Source organism: Balearica regulorum, chromosome 1 (assembly GCF_011004875.1).
Source record: "Balearica regulorum gibbericeps isolate bBalReg1 chromosome 1, bBalReg1.pri, whole genome shotgun sequence".
NCBI classification, from domain to species: domain Eukaryota; kingdom Metazoa; phylum Chordata; class Aves; order Gruiformes; family Gruidae; genus Balearica; species Balearica regulorum.
The window spans coordinates 144,308,680-144,324,731 of record NC_046184.1 but is presented as its reverse complement, the minus strand read 5'-3'; the positions used below and the strand labels follow the sequence as shown (position 1 = coordinate 144,324,731).

At 39.7% G+C, this 16,052-nt stretch overlaps 1 protein-coding gene across 3 annotated transcripts in view; it reads right to left on the bottom strand.

Moving 5' to 3' along the window:
* The window catches only part of CYFIP1 (cytoplasmic FMR1 interacting protein 1), an 80,931-nt gene that overhangs the window by 51,813 nt on the left and 13,066 nt on the right, over nt 1-16,052 (bottom strand). Inside the window, exons 1-11 of one of the 3 annotated variants that reach the window (XM_075737309.1) lie at nt 15,650-15,807; nt 9,906-10,029; nt 9,663-9,752; nt 8,182-8,259; nt 7,054-7,155; nt 5,645-5,826; nt 3,896-3,992; nt 3,639-3,767; nt 2,237-2,341; nt 1,971-2,062; nt 656-773 (exon numbers count right to left, since the gene is read on the bottom strand). In XM_075737309.1, coding sequence (XP_075593424.1) covers nt 656-773; nt 1,971-2,062; nt 2,237-2,341; nt 3,639-3,767; nt 3,896-3,992; nt 5,645-5,826; nt 7,054-7,155; nt 8,182-8,259; nt 9,663-9,752; nt 9,906-10,022 — 1,110 coding nt within the window. In that variant the 5' untranslated portion in view covers nt 10,023-10,029; nt 15,650-15,807. Of the gene's footprint in view, nt 1-655; nt 774-1,970; nt 2,063-2,236; nt 2,342-3,638; nt 3,768-3,895; nt 3,993-5,644; nt 5,827-7,053; nt 7,156-8,181; nt 8,260-9,662; nt 9,753-9,905; nt 10,030-15,649; nt 15,808-16,052 lie in introns of those variants that run through there. The other 2 variants (XM_075737298.1, XM_075737317.1) reach the window with 2 other exon arrangements.

The window sequence follows — 16,052 nt, the reverse complement described above, 5'->3', positions numbered from 1 at the left end:
GCATCCATAGCCAAATTTCTACATAGATTTCTTTTAAGCATTAAAACAGAATCATGTACCAACACCTGCATTAATATCAGTTTTTTATTCTAGAGACTTATATAGTTAAACTTCACAGATTTAGGTCAAGAGATGGAAACCACTGGTATCCCTAATCACCAAAATATTGTTACAGATGAACACAGATCAATTCAAGACATCAGTTATATATATTATATATATGTTATATGTTCTATATATGTGTATTTTTATATGTATACATATACGTGTATGTGTATATGCATGCATTTCTTTTTTTTTTTTTAACTAATCTCTTAATTTTTAGTTTCATTTAAACTGTTATGAGCACTCGTTTGGAGTAAGGGCTAGACCACCTATTCCAAAAGAGACATGCCAAAAGTACTAGGGTATGTATCCTATATATAGAGAGAGGGAAAAAGACAGAAGAATATATGATGTGTCATTATTATTTTAAATTGAAATAGTGCAAATATCATGCAGAGAATGGGTACTAGCCCTGCAGCCAGCTTTTCTTGATTCAGGTGATCAAGCTTTGTCATTTACCTAGCCTGAGGTTTACTTGCTCTACAGATACTTAACAATAACTGTTAATCAGTGACATGAAATTTGCACAAATAGCTTTAATCCCACACACCTCACTGTTGCTGTAACGAGCCAGTTCTGATATGAAACGCATATGGTCGTCTCTGATTTGGATCATCTGCTCACATATATTGTATTGGGGACTGCTGCTGGAAGACGTGCATGTCCATCTGTTTCAGAAGACAAAAAAACCCACCTAAATCAGTTTAGGCAATAAACAGTACAACTGATACTGCAAAGAAAGATCCATAATGCGCAACTCTTTTTAAAGTCTTCCTTCTCTGAGGCCTTTCCTCTCTTCACACCTCTACCTCTCACCCTGCACAATCCATTAGTGATGGACTGCCCTTCTGAGTTCAAATAGTACTTCTTCCAAGTCTTAAAAACAAAAACTTTTTTTTTTTTTTTTTTTTTTAAAAAGGCTGTTGCTATGAAATACAAACCAGTGTCTCTCTTCAGGAGCAGGATTGAAGGGCAGGGCAGAAGCATAGGTACAGGCTGTACGACACATCTAGCTACCTTCAGATTGTTTATCGTTATTCTTGTTTAACTATGAAGAGCCTACAGTGTGATCCCAACTATAAAAAAGGGCATTATTAAATACTATTAACATGTTATCCAGAGGGACACAAAAGACATGCTACCAAGAATGTCATGTTAAGTAGCCTCATATTTTTAGTAGCTCAGTAGGCCCACTGCTGTTGATTTTCTCTTAGCAATTACATGCAGGTTATGTGTTTTTTCTGCAGGAATTAAAATGCAAAGCACTGCATTCTAAATTCATGTAACTGCATGGAGGGAAGGTCTTGGAGAGGCACAGAAACGTTCACTAAAACAAAGCAATAACCATAAACCATGGAACCATTTATGTAACAACTGGCTGCATTTTCCAGCCATTCTGCTGTGCTGCATACCTAGCCAAAAAAAAAAAAAGAGGGGGGAGACAAGCTACGTTGCTGCTCCATATACAATATACACATGCCTATTTACCCATGCACTACTACCGCTCACCTTGCTTAGTAAAATCCTTCATTTCTTTTAAAGAAAGTTTCATATTTAAAGGAAAAAATAAAAATGAAATTAGTGTAAGATAAAACTCATTTCCTCCAACCCAGGTGATAAGAAACGTCACAGATACAAGAATGAGCTCAGCAGCATAGAAAGGTCTTTAAACCTGTTTCTTTAGTTGTATGTTACATGAATTACATTAATAGTGAAATACCCACACCAAAAAGCAGACCAAGGTGAAAACCCTATTAAAGTAATTACGACAGACTCACAGACTAATGGGTGATTATGAAAATATACTCCAAGGGTCTGACTTTCCCCAGCCCGGATGCTCCCCTCTGTTTCCTTCTCCCTCTTACCTGGATTTATTTTCCTCATAATGGGCACTGGTCTTAATGTATCTTGCAAGTTCAATCTGCATGTCACCAAACAGTGGGACAACCTGCAACTGCTGTACACAAGGAATAAATCAGATTAGATAAATTATTAAACACAAATCTTAGTGAAAGGAAACCATTATTTACCCATGCTACAGTCCAAAGTGAACTTTATTCTATTTAATTATATTTAAAATGCAAGGAGAACTACCTTTAAAATCACATAATAAGATCACATCTTAACCAACCTTGAAGAACTTGTCTATCTTGGCTAAATTTATCCTTTTCTTTGCATCCAGCTTATAGATGTTACTGACACTTCCATCCATCAGGTACAATCCAAACCCCATAACCTGAAAAAGAAAACAATCAAACCTCAAACAAACAAAGCACCTCAGAGGTAAAAACCTGCTGCAGTAAGATCATGCTTAATATCATTAAAAAAAAAAGGTAATACTTTAAAAACAGTCCTGAAACACCCACCCTCCTTCAAACAGAATATATTTTCAAATACATACATTTCTGTAGTATTTTTTAATTTTTTTTTTATATATATATATATATATATTAGTAGTTTTTACATTAACATTAGCCTGATTGGTTATCCTTAAAAGATGATACTTGTTTTTACAAAGGTCTACCATACAAAAAAATCTCACTAAAACTAGTGTCTGGCTATTTTTAGACAGTTATTTCTTCCACTTCCATTTGATTAAAATTCTCTATGTGCAAACTGATCTGTAACAGAAGTTTAGATCTAACATCTGCGAGCTATTGCTTTTTATAGCTTTCAGCGCATCTGTGAATTATACACACAAGAGCTCAGAAGCATCCAAAAAAAATCTAATTACATTTTGTCTAAGTTATTCATTAACATAAAGTCATAATTCAGTATTTACAATAGCAGGAGGTGAGCATGAGCCAGTTAATGTGTTCTAAACATGCATTTACTGAACAAAAGGCCTAAATATGAAAGACACATTGGACATTCCTGCAGACAGAATGCAACTGTTCTAGAGTTTGTGTGTGGTTACAAGATCCTTCTATTTGGTCCTAATAAACAGAGCTCTTCAGAAGTTAAATGCTGAAGTGACTTAAAATATTTGTCATGAGGCAAATTTTCAATTCTTACTCTATACCTTTTCTTGCACTGCAAGACATACAGCTGATAATATCAACCACACCTCATATTGCCCAGCACGCTCTTATTACATGTACATATTCCAGCTAGCTAAGCTTAGCTGCTTACTAACCCTTATTTTAAGCTTTTTCCCTGAAATATTTGATACACAGCCTCACCCTCAAAAGCTTTTTATACAAACTTGCCACATATCTAAAAAGAAAACACAGTAGTTCTTTTCTGCTGTTATTATACTTCATAGAAACACAATTCCATAGAATTGGTTTTCTAGCAAGGCTGCAGCAGTTCAGTTGGGTCAACTTCAATTTATGAAAACCAAAAACCGATTAGAAACTTTCTCAATACATTTAGCATGTAATACAATAAAAAGACAAGGGGGGGTGGGGGGAGAAAAAGCAATAATTTATTTGGTTAATCTGGTTCTTTTTTAAAAACCCCACAATCAGGAATTCAAACATCTGTGTCCTGTCTCAATCATTTTTTTTTATTTTTACCCAAAAGAAACCTACTTTCAAAAGCATATGTTTCTCACTGGGAGTTAGATACATTTTGTTTTCATAGTAGTCCACGCACAAATTCACAATATCTGCAAGCAGCTCTTCATAGCCAACAATCACCTCCAACTGCTGCTGTAAAGACTGGGAAAAAAGAAGAAAAGGATATTAGTCGAGTAGTTACAGTCCCTGGGGAACAACAGTTACTACCAAACTGGAATAGTTTTATTTTAATAGTTCCGTAAAGTATTAAGTACTTTGCAAAAGCTTACTTGTGTTATCTTGTTGTGGTTGGCAAGGAACATGGAGAGGTTCTGGGATTCTTGAATGGACTGAGGATCTGCCATTTTCCGCAGAAACTGAGCAGCTCTTTGAAAACAGAAGAAAAAAACCAGTATTTCCCTTTGGCAGGCCTGCTTGTAAGCAAATCCATCCCTTCTCAGTAGAAACACACCCATCCCCAAGTCTGCCAGGGGAACTGTACGCTGACAGCACATCTTTAAGCACTAGTACAACGGTGTATCATTCGCTGCTCATACAGGATTGTCAACCTCAGTGCACCTCCCACTTCCAAACTCCTGAACTGAGCAGAAAGAGAACTTGGCAGACACGGTCAGTACTTATTTGCCACAGCTTTTTAAAAGCGAGTTATCCAAACACAGGCTATGGATTCAACAAAGCTACATCAAAAGCCTATTTCGTAAAAGACGAAGAGAAGGTTTTTTAAGAAAACAATTGAAAAGAAAGGTTCATTATAAGAGAAGATAGACTTAATTTATCCCAAATGAACTGTTTTCAATCCCAAATCCCCCACTGCACCCTAGTTAAAATCCATCCCAAACCAAAAACAATTGGGTATATCCCTCAACTGATGGGGACAGCAGTGGCTCTACAGACCCAAGCCATGCAACAATCCAGGAAAAGTCAGCCTTCCAGAAAACAGTTTGTCCTCTAGAAGCATGCCTCCAAAGAAAAAGAAAGGCAAACCAAGAAAGTTTAAAAGGTCTCCAGGCACAACAACAACTACAAAAGGCAACTACTGGTAGAGGTGGATATTAAATCTCATGTAAGTGGAAGCAGCGTAGATAAAATTGGCTAGTAATTGCCTGAATAGTTCTCTTTATGAAAGACCACAGATGCTACAGCTGACATAAAGACTGTCTTCCCCTGCTGCTCTGACCACCATGTTCAACAAAAGATACTCAATTCCATCTCGCAGCTCAAGCACAAAACTTGGCCACTGATATCTCACCCTCCTCCCCTCCCTGCTGCACCTGTGGTCACAATGACATCAAACAGCAAAGCTGAAACATCTTAAGAACAAGCGTAACAACTCTCAACTACAAATGTCAAAAGTGGATGCCAAAAACAGAATAGGATAGGAGTAGCACAAGTGACCAGAAAGCCAGTTTCCTCTCAAACTTAAAAATAATAGCTTTATTGAGCAAAGTATATTCATTACAGTGATAGGACAAGGGGTAATAGGTTTAAGCTAAAGGAGGGTCAATTTAGATTAGATGTTGGAAAGAAATTCTTTCCTGTTGGAGTGGTGAGGCACTGGCACAGGTTTCCCAGAGAAGCTGTGGATGCCCCATCCCTGGAAGTGTTCAAGGCCAGGTTGGATGGGGCTTTGGGCAACGTGGTCTAGTGGAGGGTGTCCCTGCCCGCAGCAGGGGGGTTGGAACTAGATGATCTTTGAGGTCCCTTCTAACCCAAACCATTCTGTGATTCCATGACTCTACGATTATGTTTAGCATATACTAAGACAGAAATATTTGACAGCATGGCATTAAGAGGCAGAAGAACCTTTTGCTGCATGCAGGAAGAACAGCATAAAGAAAATAGATTTACTGAACTGCCTAAGTGCAGCCAATGCATCCCTAGTTTCAAGGAAATCTGGTCCCACATAAAGGGACTACTTTTGAGGAGAAAGTTGTCAGAAAAAGAGCAACTGCTGCCATCTCGTGGGAGGCCTGTATCCTGGCAGTAGAAACCCACATCCTGTTACTCCTTGCACTTACCGCTTGTAGGCTGAATGGTCATTCTTCACGCTGCACTTCATGTTTTTCAACTCATCCAATACTGCAAACATGTTGATGAATTTGCCCAGCGTGATCAGATATGCTTCAGACACAAAGTCCTTTCTCCTCTCCGCATGGCACAAGCGTCTCACCTCCCCACAAAATCGTTCAATCGCGTTTCTCTATTGGGGGAAAGAAACAAAAAGAAAAAAGAGAAGAAACAGAGAGTAAAAGCTATGGCATTTCCAGGAAACTGGAGTTGGTCCAATGAAAAGTGCCACTGAAGTAGAAAAATGTTTAAAGCATGCAAGGCTAACAAGGCATCAGCACAGGTTTTTCAGCTCCACCTCTGTGTACTTGCTGTGTGCTACAAGTGTAACCTATGATTTTTGCCACAAAGCTTGCTTGGCACAAGAGGCTAGGTTCTTCTTTTCAGATTAAAGTCATAAAAGTTTAAAATCCCTTTGAAACAAGTGATTTCATGCTCTTTAGGGAGGAAGCGTATATGCATCAAAAGGTATGTTCCCTTAAAAAAAAAAAAAAAAAAATCACAGCACACTGTACATGCCAACTCTCAAAATCATCCTGGCACATGTTTATTGGAGGGCTTATTTCCAAGCATGCATCAGGGCTGTCTGAGATCGAGATTACAAGTACAAAAAAAGACAGCAACTTTGAATGTAAAGAGGAATCTGTTCTGACTTTAGAGCACTAATGTCCTTGAATGAAAGGAGATTGTTTGTACTCAGTAAGATTCACCAATTAGGGAAGACGACAGGAAATATTGCATTTCATTCAGTCTCCTCTTCCTGTGTGCTCCAAGCCTGGTAGGCTCTAACTGCTCTGGCTCCCTCTGAATAACGCCTGGGAACATCATCAGTCCACTGAACCAAATGGCAAGCTGCCAGCACAGGAGGAGAAAGCCAGACAGACCGCTATTCTCCAGCACCCGTGTAACTCGGGTGGCTGGCAGGTCACAACAACTGGGTTAGCTTGCCTCAACTATGAATTGCCAGAGCAAAGTTGCACCTGCTGCTCTCGTGTTCGTCCAGACTTGTGGATCCCTCACCCCTCAACAAATGGTTTCTGTGCTGAGACATTTGTGTGTATACACGTGACACATATTATATTTCTATTTCCTTTCTTCCTAAAGTTCCAGATCTCTGTTCCCACGTGCTATGTAGGGACCACATGCAATTATCTTTGATTTTATGCTCAAAGTCTTAGTGGAGATCACCTGAAGTTTTTAAGATAGGCATTGGAAATTCTGCCCTTCTGTGAGACAATACGTGGGGTTTTTTTCAAAGTATAACGACTAGGTTCAGTATCTGAGCACACAATATCAAGCATACAAAATAGGAATATAAAAATGCAAGCCTACTGACAAATTTTGATTCCATTCCTTTTACCTGAAAATACATAAAATTCATCAGTTTTGTGACTTCTGGCTCCAGAACTTCCACAGTTTTCTCATAAATTTCTACTCTGTTAGGCTGCTCGTTGCACTTGACCTGAAGATAATTAGAGAGATCATTACACTTGGAACTTTCCCTGATAAAGCCTCAGAAACTAAGATCCTGAGAAAATGCATTATCATCCTAAAGAGACAAAGTTAAGGCATGCATTTCTGGGTTTGGTAATTTTATGCTAGTCTTCTGAGTTTAAATGTGCTTAAAAGAAGAAAAAATTTAAGATTTTTCTATTACCTCACAGCAAATAATTTAGTGTTAAACACCTCTGTATGGTTAGGACAATATTCTTTCCACATTAAGCCACTTGCTCAAAATCATGCACTAAAATAAGGCCAGAACTAGAAATTAAAACAGATTACCTGACTTCCACTTTAAATATTTAGACCATGGGATAAGCCTTCCTTGCATATAAGTACAAAAATAATTGCATTACAAGCTTCTTATAAAGCAGGCAGGTGTCAACTCATGGTTGAAATTTTGTTCAGTTTTCTGATGCATCTTAATATTCTTCCCACTCTACACCTGTACAACCATTCCCAGACACTTGCAGCTGACTTGTCACCTATTCACAGCATTGTATTTTTGTATACAGATCAAGAAAACACTACATAGCTCTGACATTTAGAAAATTACTATCTAGGATGTCTAGAAACTTAAATGTTTAACCTGAACATTAGTTGTTACATGGTATACTACTTGTTAAACCTGTTCTGAATTTAAGTATTAAGTTGGGGAGTGGGAAGGGTCCATTCTCTTGAATGAAATTTTGACCTCAAACAGACCCAACAATCAAAGGTTTTCTTTCTAGAGCACATTACCCCTGTTCTACTCTTGACTGACACAAAACCCACGAGGTATTGCTATAGGTCTCTTATTAAAAAAAAAAAATCCACCTGGTCCCCAAGTGCTAAAAGACACTATTCTACAGCATACCCAGCTTAACAATTCAGGAGTCAAATTAGACTAAATTTTGGAGCTCATTGACAAAGCTCGATCTCTGCAGCTCCATACCGAAACAAGCCAGAAGTGCACATATTGCATGACAGTTTAATTTTCATCCTTTACCTGAGGAATGGCTCTGGAGCAGCTTCTCCATGTGTATAACATGACAGCATATTCCTGACCTTCTTCTAGCATTTCATTCTGTAAGACAGACACTCAATATAAGTAAGCATTGTAATACAAAAGGGTTAAATCCACTTGTCTTCTGTCATTCCAAACCCTTGCCCAAACAAACCTATTTCTTTTACCAGAATGTGTATGTACAAACACACATATATTGCAAGCTGAATGATACATCATTGTGTATGCATGTAAAGTAATATTACCATAATTCACAAGCTCTTTCGGCCATATTACATGTATCAGAGCTGACCAGCTATTGATGTCTGGCTTGGCTATAATCCAACAGCTAAAAAAAAATTCCATTTATTCTGAGTCATCTGTTGTAGCACCCAACCTAATCCTGAGAGAATTCACATCACCATCTTCATACCACTTAAACCAACAAATACCTATCATAACTAGCCAACAACTGCAGCAATTCTGCTTACCTAATGACACAAATTATCATCTCCCCAGATCAGATTGCTTTTTGTGTTTTTCTTTCTTCCCAAAACTAAAGACACTGTGATCTATAAATATAAATAAAAATGCTAATCTGGGTGGCGGAGTGGTGTTTGTTTTTCTTTTTAAATTTGTGCACTGCAGGTAGAATGGTCAAAGATGAGAGAGTCAGCACATGCAGAGCAATATCCTTTTTAACATGTCAAAGGAGAGGTCCAACAACATCCAAACAATCAAAACAGGTTAAGGAGTCACCAGATTACTTTTAAAATTATCTGGTGTAAATTCACATGATTTTCAGTAGCATGTAATCAGGAGCTTAATTTGCTCATTCCACTGTTTGTGAAGTGGCCTCTAGAATTACAAGATTATTATTCCTCATTTACCATGAATGCCATGAAATGACAAGTTGAGCACAGACCAGCATTTGCAGCCTGCAAGTTATTTTGTATCTCAAAATAGCTCTGCCATCAGCAGAGATGGAGTTACTAGCATGAGGTCTTATCTTCTACTGTGGAACTGTTAAAAACCACAGAACACCTTACACAAAAGGGCGTCAATAAACCACTAATATACACACTGCTCAGCGAGGAAGCCAGCAAAAACCCTTCAACACCACTAAACTGACAGAGAAATAGCGGAAATTTGGGAGGCTGGAAGGTAATTTTTCCATTCAAGTTACAGCAGCTAGCTGTCAATACAACTAATGCACCTCAGCATAATGGAAAAACACACAATGAAAGCAGGAAACTTTTGAGCAACATTGGCTGATCAAGAAGAAATGTTAAAGTTATCAAGAAGTATATGAACGAAAAAAGAAAAGCCACACACTTTTTAATCTTACTGCCTCCTGGAAGTGTTGTATATAACCTGGTTTCTGGTTTTCTGTGACCACAATTCTTACAGTGAACTGCAAGAAGACGTGTTCCTCTCCTTTTTTTCCAAGTAATACAAAAGTATATATCTGAACATCTACTTACCATGCTAGAATGGACCGTAGCTTGCTCAATGTATCTTGCAATGCCAGTGACAAATGCATTTCTGTCTTCAAAATTAGTGTTGAAGTTTGGCTAAGGCAAAAAGCAAAATACAGAATTAAATCTTTGGTAGGGAAAAGAAGTTTTGTATGTATTGCAAATATAAACACACTTTGGTTTGTTTTTTTTTTGTTTTTTTAAGCACATACTCTTGCTTAACAGCAAATGGAAATGGAAAAACTATACCTGGTACAGTAGAGAGGATGGCGGGGGTTCAATACACGGTTGCTGATCTGGCAATGGTAATTCTTCCAAGAGATCCACATTGGACAAGGCATCCTCCAGTGTCACTTGAGCAGTCATTTTGCACCTGGTTAAAAAATACATACATACAGATATGTATACATGCATACATGTAAGTTTTTATGTGTTACTATATACACAGAAAACAAATGAGTAATATGAAGAGCAGGGAACTAGTTATGTTGTGGGAAATGCAGGGTTTCCCTTCAACCAAAATAGAAAGGAAACAGTCAAACTGAAACCCAGTCGGTGTTAGTATACAAGTTTAAAAAAAGACTTTTAGGACTAGCATCCTCCTCATTACTTTTATGAGTTGAGAAATGTTTCTCTTCCCCTACTGCTGCACACCAGAAATACACCAAAAAATAGAGGAAAGGATGACCTCTAATGCTCAGTTTTGATGTGTCTTCAAACCCTTATGCACAGATACTACTACCAGCCCATCTTCAGAAGACCTGGCTGTCAAAAGGCACCAGCAGTCTCCAGTGTTTCATGTCCTAGGACACGCAGATCCGCTTTGAGTAGTTAGTCACGGAGAGGCCCAAAACACCTCAAGCTCATGGCAATCTCCATACACCTCTGATGGCTGCCACTGCAGCATGGGGTTTTGCATCAAGAACAGCAACAAGAAGAAATTATAGGAAGAAAGCACAGGGTGGAACAACCCAATCATTCATTTTGTATAATGATCTCATCCTCCTTGGTGGACTAAAAAATCCCTCATTTTTAAAGTAACACCTCTAATAAAGCTCTCTTTTTTTTCTATAGGGCTTTGCAAGTTATTTTCCCCCACTTACCAGAGCAAAACTGTGCACCTACCATGAAAGAAACACTGCCCTCAGCTCTAACCAGGAGGGCAGGAACGCTGAGCACCCACACTCCACAGGAGCGGGGCCCTGCCTGGCACATGTCACCCTGTGGAGCCCTGCCACCCCCGCGTGCCGGGGGAACGGGCAGATCTCACCACAGCTTTGCCAAACGCTCACCACAAGAGAGCCAGGATGGGTTGGCAATCCCACCGCTCGCTGCACTTTTAGTGGCCTGGCAGAAAAGCCTCCTCACTTTCTCTTACCTAATTATGGTTTCCTGGGGAAAGCCCCATAGAAACAACAGCAGCTTTACCTCCAAGGAAGGGCTCAGCCAACAAAAAAAGATACCCCAAACCCAAAGCAAAGGGAAGGAAGGAGCCAGAAGTGATTACCTATCTGGTTGGTTCAGAGACGAACCCTGTGTCCCAAGCCATTGCCACAAAGCTAACAAACCGTGTATGGAGAGAGCTCACCGACAACTTTAAACAACCACCATTGGAAAGGTCCAGGGGCCTTTTGCTTCTTGAAATCCCAGCCTAAGCCTTGCTTCAAGCCTGAGCATATGAGGTTTTGTTAAACTAAATAAATAAATGAACACCCACATTGTGCAATTTGTGTTCCCTGATGAAAAACGAGGAAGGACTGTACCAACAGGAGTGCTGGCTGGCAGACCTGTGCCAGGACGCTTGCCCAGCACCTGCCTACACCCAGCTCAAGCTCCATCACAAGACCCACAGTTATTCTCAAATTAGAGACCAGCAAAAAACCATGGCATCCTCCTTTCAATAAATAAACAAATGCCAAAAAACCTCCACATCTGGGCAAAAATCCTGTGAGGAGGTCACATTCTCAACAGTTTTACCCCAGAGTAAACAGAAGAGAGCTGTCAAGAAGTCAGAGCACTTCAAATAAACAATATTTTAATTTTTAGTCCGAGTATCTATAGATGAAGCTTTAGCTAAAAAAGAAAACAACACAACACTTTACATTAGTTAGTTTAACAGAGATGCTCCTTCCAACTTGAAACTTTTCCTCCTCTTAGCCTCTCTATCGAAGCAGGAGCACCTGGCTGAGCGGCTGCTCCGGGACACGCCAGCGGTGGGACCGATGGGCCCACAGCCCTCTCCCCTGCTGCCCCGCTGGACAGGCAAACAGCCGCAAAGCACCAGCTCCAAGAAAGCACAACAGGGGCATGCTACAAAAAACTGCTCCACCTGTGCTCCAAAAATCACAGCGAAAAAATGGCTGCCCGTTCTACACCACAAATTAGTGCACCTATCCACGCAAAGGGGAGCTGTCATTGAGTGCAAGGCAAGTATCAGCACCCTCTCCCCAACCCACACATCTTCCTTCTCCTCCCAAAACACAGTACATCGATGACTCAGGTCCCTGCTGCAGAAAAAAGCCAGGCATTCACAAAAGCCAGGCTCCTGACTTGTGTTTCCTCAGTAATACAAGGAAATATTCTGAATATATGGCCCTTAATCCCCGCATGTGCTGTTTCAGAAAGCACACCTGCATGCTCTTGGCCTCAATATTTACAATTGCACAGGAGTAATCCTCCAGAATTGGATTTCTGTGTTCAGACTATCAGACGTTAGACTGTGGATTTTTTTTAATAGTTGGAAAAGAATTTAAAAATAGAAACTAAAGCATAAGCGAAATCAAAATCTCATGTCCCTTGCACTGCTATCTATTTAATAGCATAAGTCTGCAAAAGCCCTGTTACCAGGCCAGAGCCACAAGCTAAGAAACAAAAACTTCCTGCTGCCCTCTGGGTTGTGAAAATAAATATGGGAAGGTGCATTTTCCCAAGCCCTTTGGCATGATTTCCCAAAGACAGATCAGCATTTTTCAAACCGGGAAAACATAAGCAATTTGGCACAGCCTGTTACAAAAGCCTTCTTGTTTTAAGGTCGCTTGCTGACAGCTCCACTTCGTAATTTTGCCAAAGGTCTCCACATGCCTGGTGCTTCACTGGCCAACTTCAATGCTCCTCTTCTCCAGCTTTTTTACTCTGACACCTAGCAAGACATGAAAGAGGAAGCGGCTCCTTCCTGCTCAGCTTTGACACATTTGCAAATATTGTGAGGGCATGATTCACGCTTCCCCTCCGCCCCCCCGAGAAGCGAGCAGCAGAGGTTTGACAACAGCGGGGGGGGACAGCTGGGGGCAGCTCGGCTACGCTCATGCTGTGTTAGCCAGGAGACAACATCCCACAGCCAGGTGACAGCACCACGAAGTCCTTGCCACATCCTCGCCTGATGTGTAAGCCTTGGGACCAGGACAGAAAAGATTTCCTTGAAGTTCAGGGGTTTTTTTTTTTTCCCCTTTCTTTTCTGCTGTTGTTAATAAAACCAGCTGCAAAAGACAATGGTTGTTTCTAATGTACAACAACAGAGGGCTGGCAAAACCAGATTTTTTCTTCCCCCTTAAGTCTCAGAAAAATTAATTTAAGAAAACTAAAATTCCCAAGACACAAAATTGGATGGTTCTGCCTCCTTAAAAGTCATTCCCTATGAGTTCTTGCAGGTGAAATTACTTGGCAGGAGAGCTAATACCTTAACAGACTCCTTTATGGCAAAGAACATAAGGAACTTCAAAGACCTGCTTAAAAAATTCAGAAGCTACAGTCTGATTAGGAGTTTAATGAGAACAGATTAAAACCCTGTAGTCATACTGACAATTATAGTTACATAGGTAAATTTACCTAAGCTGTGAGAATTACTTTCTTACTAAATTCCTACAATGTTGTGTTTTCAGCTTTGTACCTACCCAAGATTTCCCAGGATGGATTTTCTCAGGTAGAAGATGCGTAAGAATTATTTCTGAAATAATAATCTTTTTGTAACTTTGTATCATGACCCGTGATTACAGCAGTAAAATCAAAATGCGCTCCTGGATGCATTTTGAACACATTTTCCTGGATGTACACAACTTAATTAAAATATATTCATTATCTGACATCCTTTCTCCAGCAGAGAAAATCACATATGCCAGCATGCTATTTTGCTAAATTTTGGTGTTTGATGAGCACACCCAGCTTTCTAAGCAGGAGACAGCAGCATCTGTGCTGATTCTCAGATCCTTTTTCTGGATTTCAAAGCAAGAAAATCCCTGTCTCTTGCACAGACAAGCTTCAGCCTTACAGTGCCAAGTGCCACTGTGTCCAAGGATCAGAGATATCAATCACAGGGTTTTTAGGGAAACTGAGTATGTTAGTGCAAGGCCACTGTCTAGCTTAAATTAAAGATAATCTTCTTTTTCTTCAGTTCTGAAGGAAATGAGCACTGGCTGGGCTTGACCTGCTCAGAAAAGCTTGTGCTGCAGAGCAGCTCAACTGAGCCGCCTCCATCACATTTTGTTCACAAGAAAAACAAAACAAAAAAAGGCACCAGATCTTGATGTCCCTTTAGCATTGCTTGTATTTTGATTTAACTTCAGAGCTGGCTTATTATTGAAACATATTCAGACAAAAGATTTGCCAATCTTTTTAAAATGTCATAATTTCTGTACTGTTCACAGCCATGCAACTGCGTGGCACGCAGTGCCCTGCTAACAACATTGCTCTGGTATTTAGAGGATAGGAGTGTCAATCCTAATAGAGAGACTCTTTTCACATCTCCATCCTTACAGAATAACGTTGAAGTCTTTCCAAAAAGATCTATATTCTTAACTCCAAGCATATCAGAAAACACCTGGCATGCATCTCTCTCAGCCTTGCTCTTTTAGACTTCAAACTACCTGGGAAAAAAAAAAATGAACAGGAGCAAATTATAGCAAAAAGTCTTTGGGGCAAAAAATAGAAAAGTGACCAGAAGAAATAATACAAAAACAGAAGGTAAGGACTGAGAAAGCAGAGAGTAGAGAAAAGAGCATTAACTTCAGAATGACTGTGAGAGAGAGGAGCTCAAAGTTTTTAACTTTGTTTTTAATTAAATTCCCCCAAATTCTAGGGAGTTAAGTAGTTATAAAAAAACCCTTTGCATTTTTAAAATTTCTTGCAGTGACAGAGTTAAGCAGGTCAGATTATTTATCAAAGAGAAGATCAAAAGAGAACTTGGGCACTCAGTCTATAAATAGCTAAAACAGGAAAATGATGCTTGATGATGAGATAGTTCTTATACTTGTTCAGCAACAGTGCACACAATCCAACAGATGTACTTGTAGCTAGCAACCAAGTTTAAAAAAAAATAAATATGGGTGAAGCAAATGAACTTAAGTAACTGTAGGCTTCTTGAGACATTGTAATAAATGCAGAAATTACCACATGGTTCCTCTTTAGCCTCTGCCACAATCATTTGGCCAAGACTTTCCCAGAAATGGCCTCTAATGGCCTTAAGAATCTATCCAGCTGAATTTTAAAAAGACACCCATTTCCAACATTAAAAGTTCAACATCACATAACTGGGTTTGATAATGTCTACTTACAGATGAAAAATAAAGGCCTTCACTACAAAAATTATCAGATGAAATTCTATGGCTGCATTAGACAAGATCAGGAGATATGAGGATGGTATCACGTTATCATAAAATATTTTTTAAAAAAATCAAAATGTATATTGAGTACGCTGAAAATATATAGGGAAAGAATGGGAAGTAACTCTTTGGAGAGGTACAAGTACATATGCCATTTAAATTACTTGCAAACTGGCACTACCCCGGGGCAAAGATTGTCACATGATGATTCCCACAGAAAACAGATAAATAGTGTAATTCAGCCCTTTGGTTTAAAAAAAAAAAAAAAAAAAAAGTAGAGAGTATCAAGCTACAATGAAAGCAACTTCTCTTCAGAAGACACTGATTTAGACTATTCTGCAGCAAGCTTTATGGCAATCCTCAAGATCTGACACCCTGGGAACATCTGAGTACCCCCACCTTGAAGTCCTTAAGGATTTATCATCACGGAACCATCAGAGCAGTAAGCCATCAGTCTTCCCACTTGAAACATGGCAGGTTGCTTGCAGCAGTGACAGTTTCCAGGTGGCTTTCGCTGTCAGCTCTTTACAGCACAACTTTTGCCATACTGCTGTATACTGGAAAGATCGGGCAACAGACACAACAGAGTCTATTGCTACCACATGCTCATCTCGTGCCCTGGAAGGTAAACTTCCATGGAAAATGAAAGAAGGTTGTAGCTGGTAGCACAGCAAGGGAAAGATGTGAGGAGTAAGTAGGCGATGCTGCGGAGAGGGAACCCCTCCCCAGCACCGATGTTACAGGTGGAGGCGCAGCAGCCAACCTCACCGCCCAGGGCACTCCAGCTGATAAGGTGAGCAAA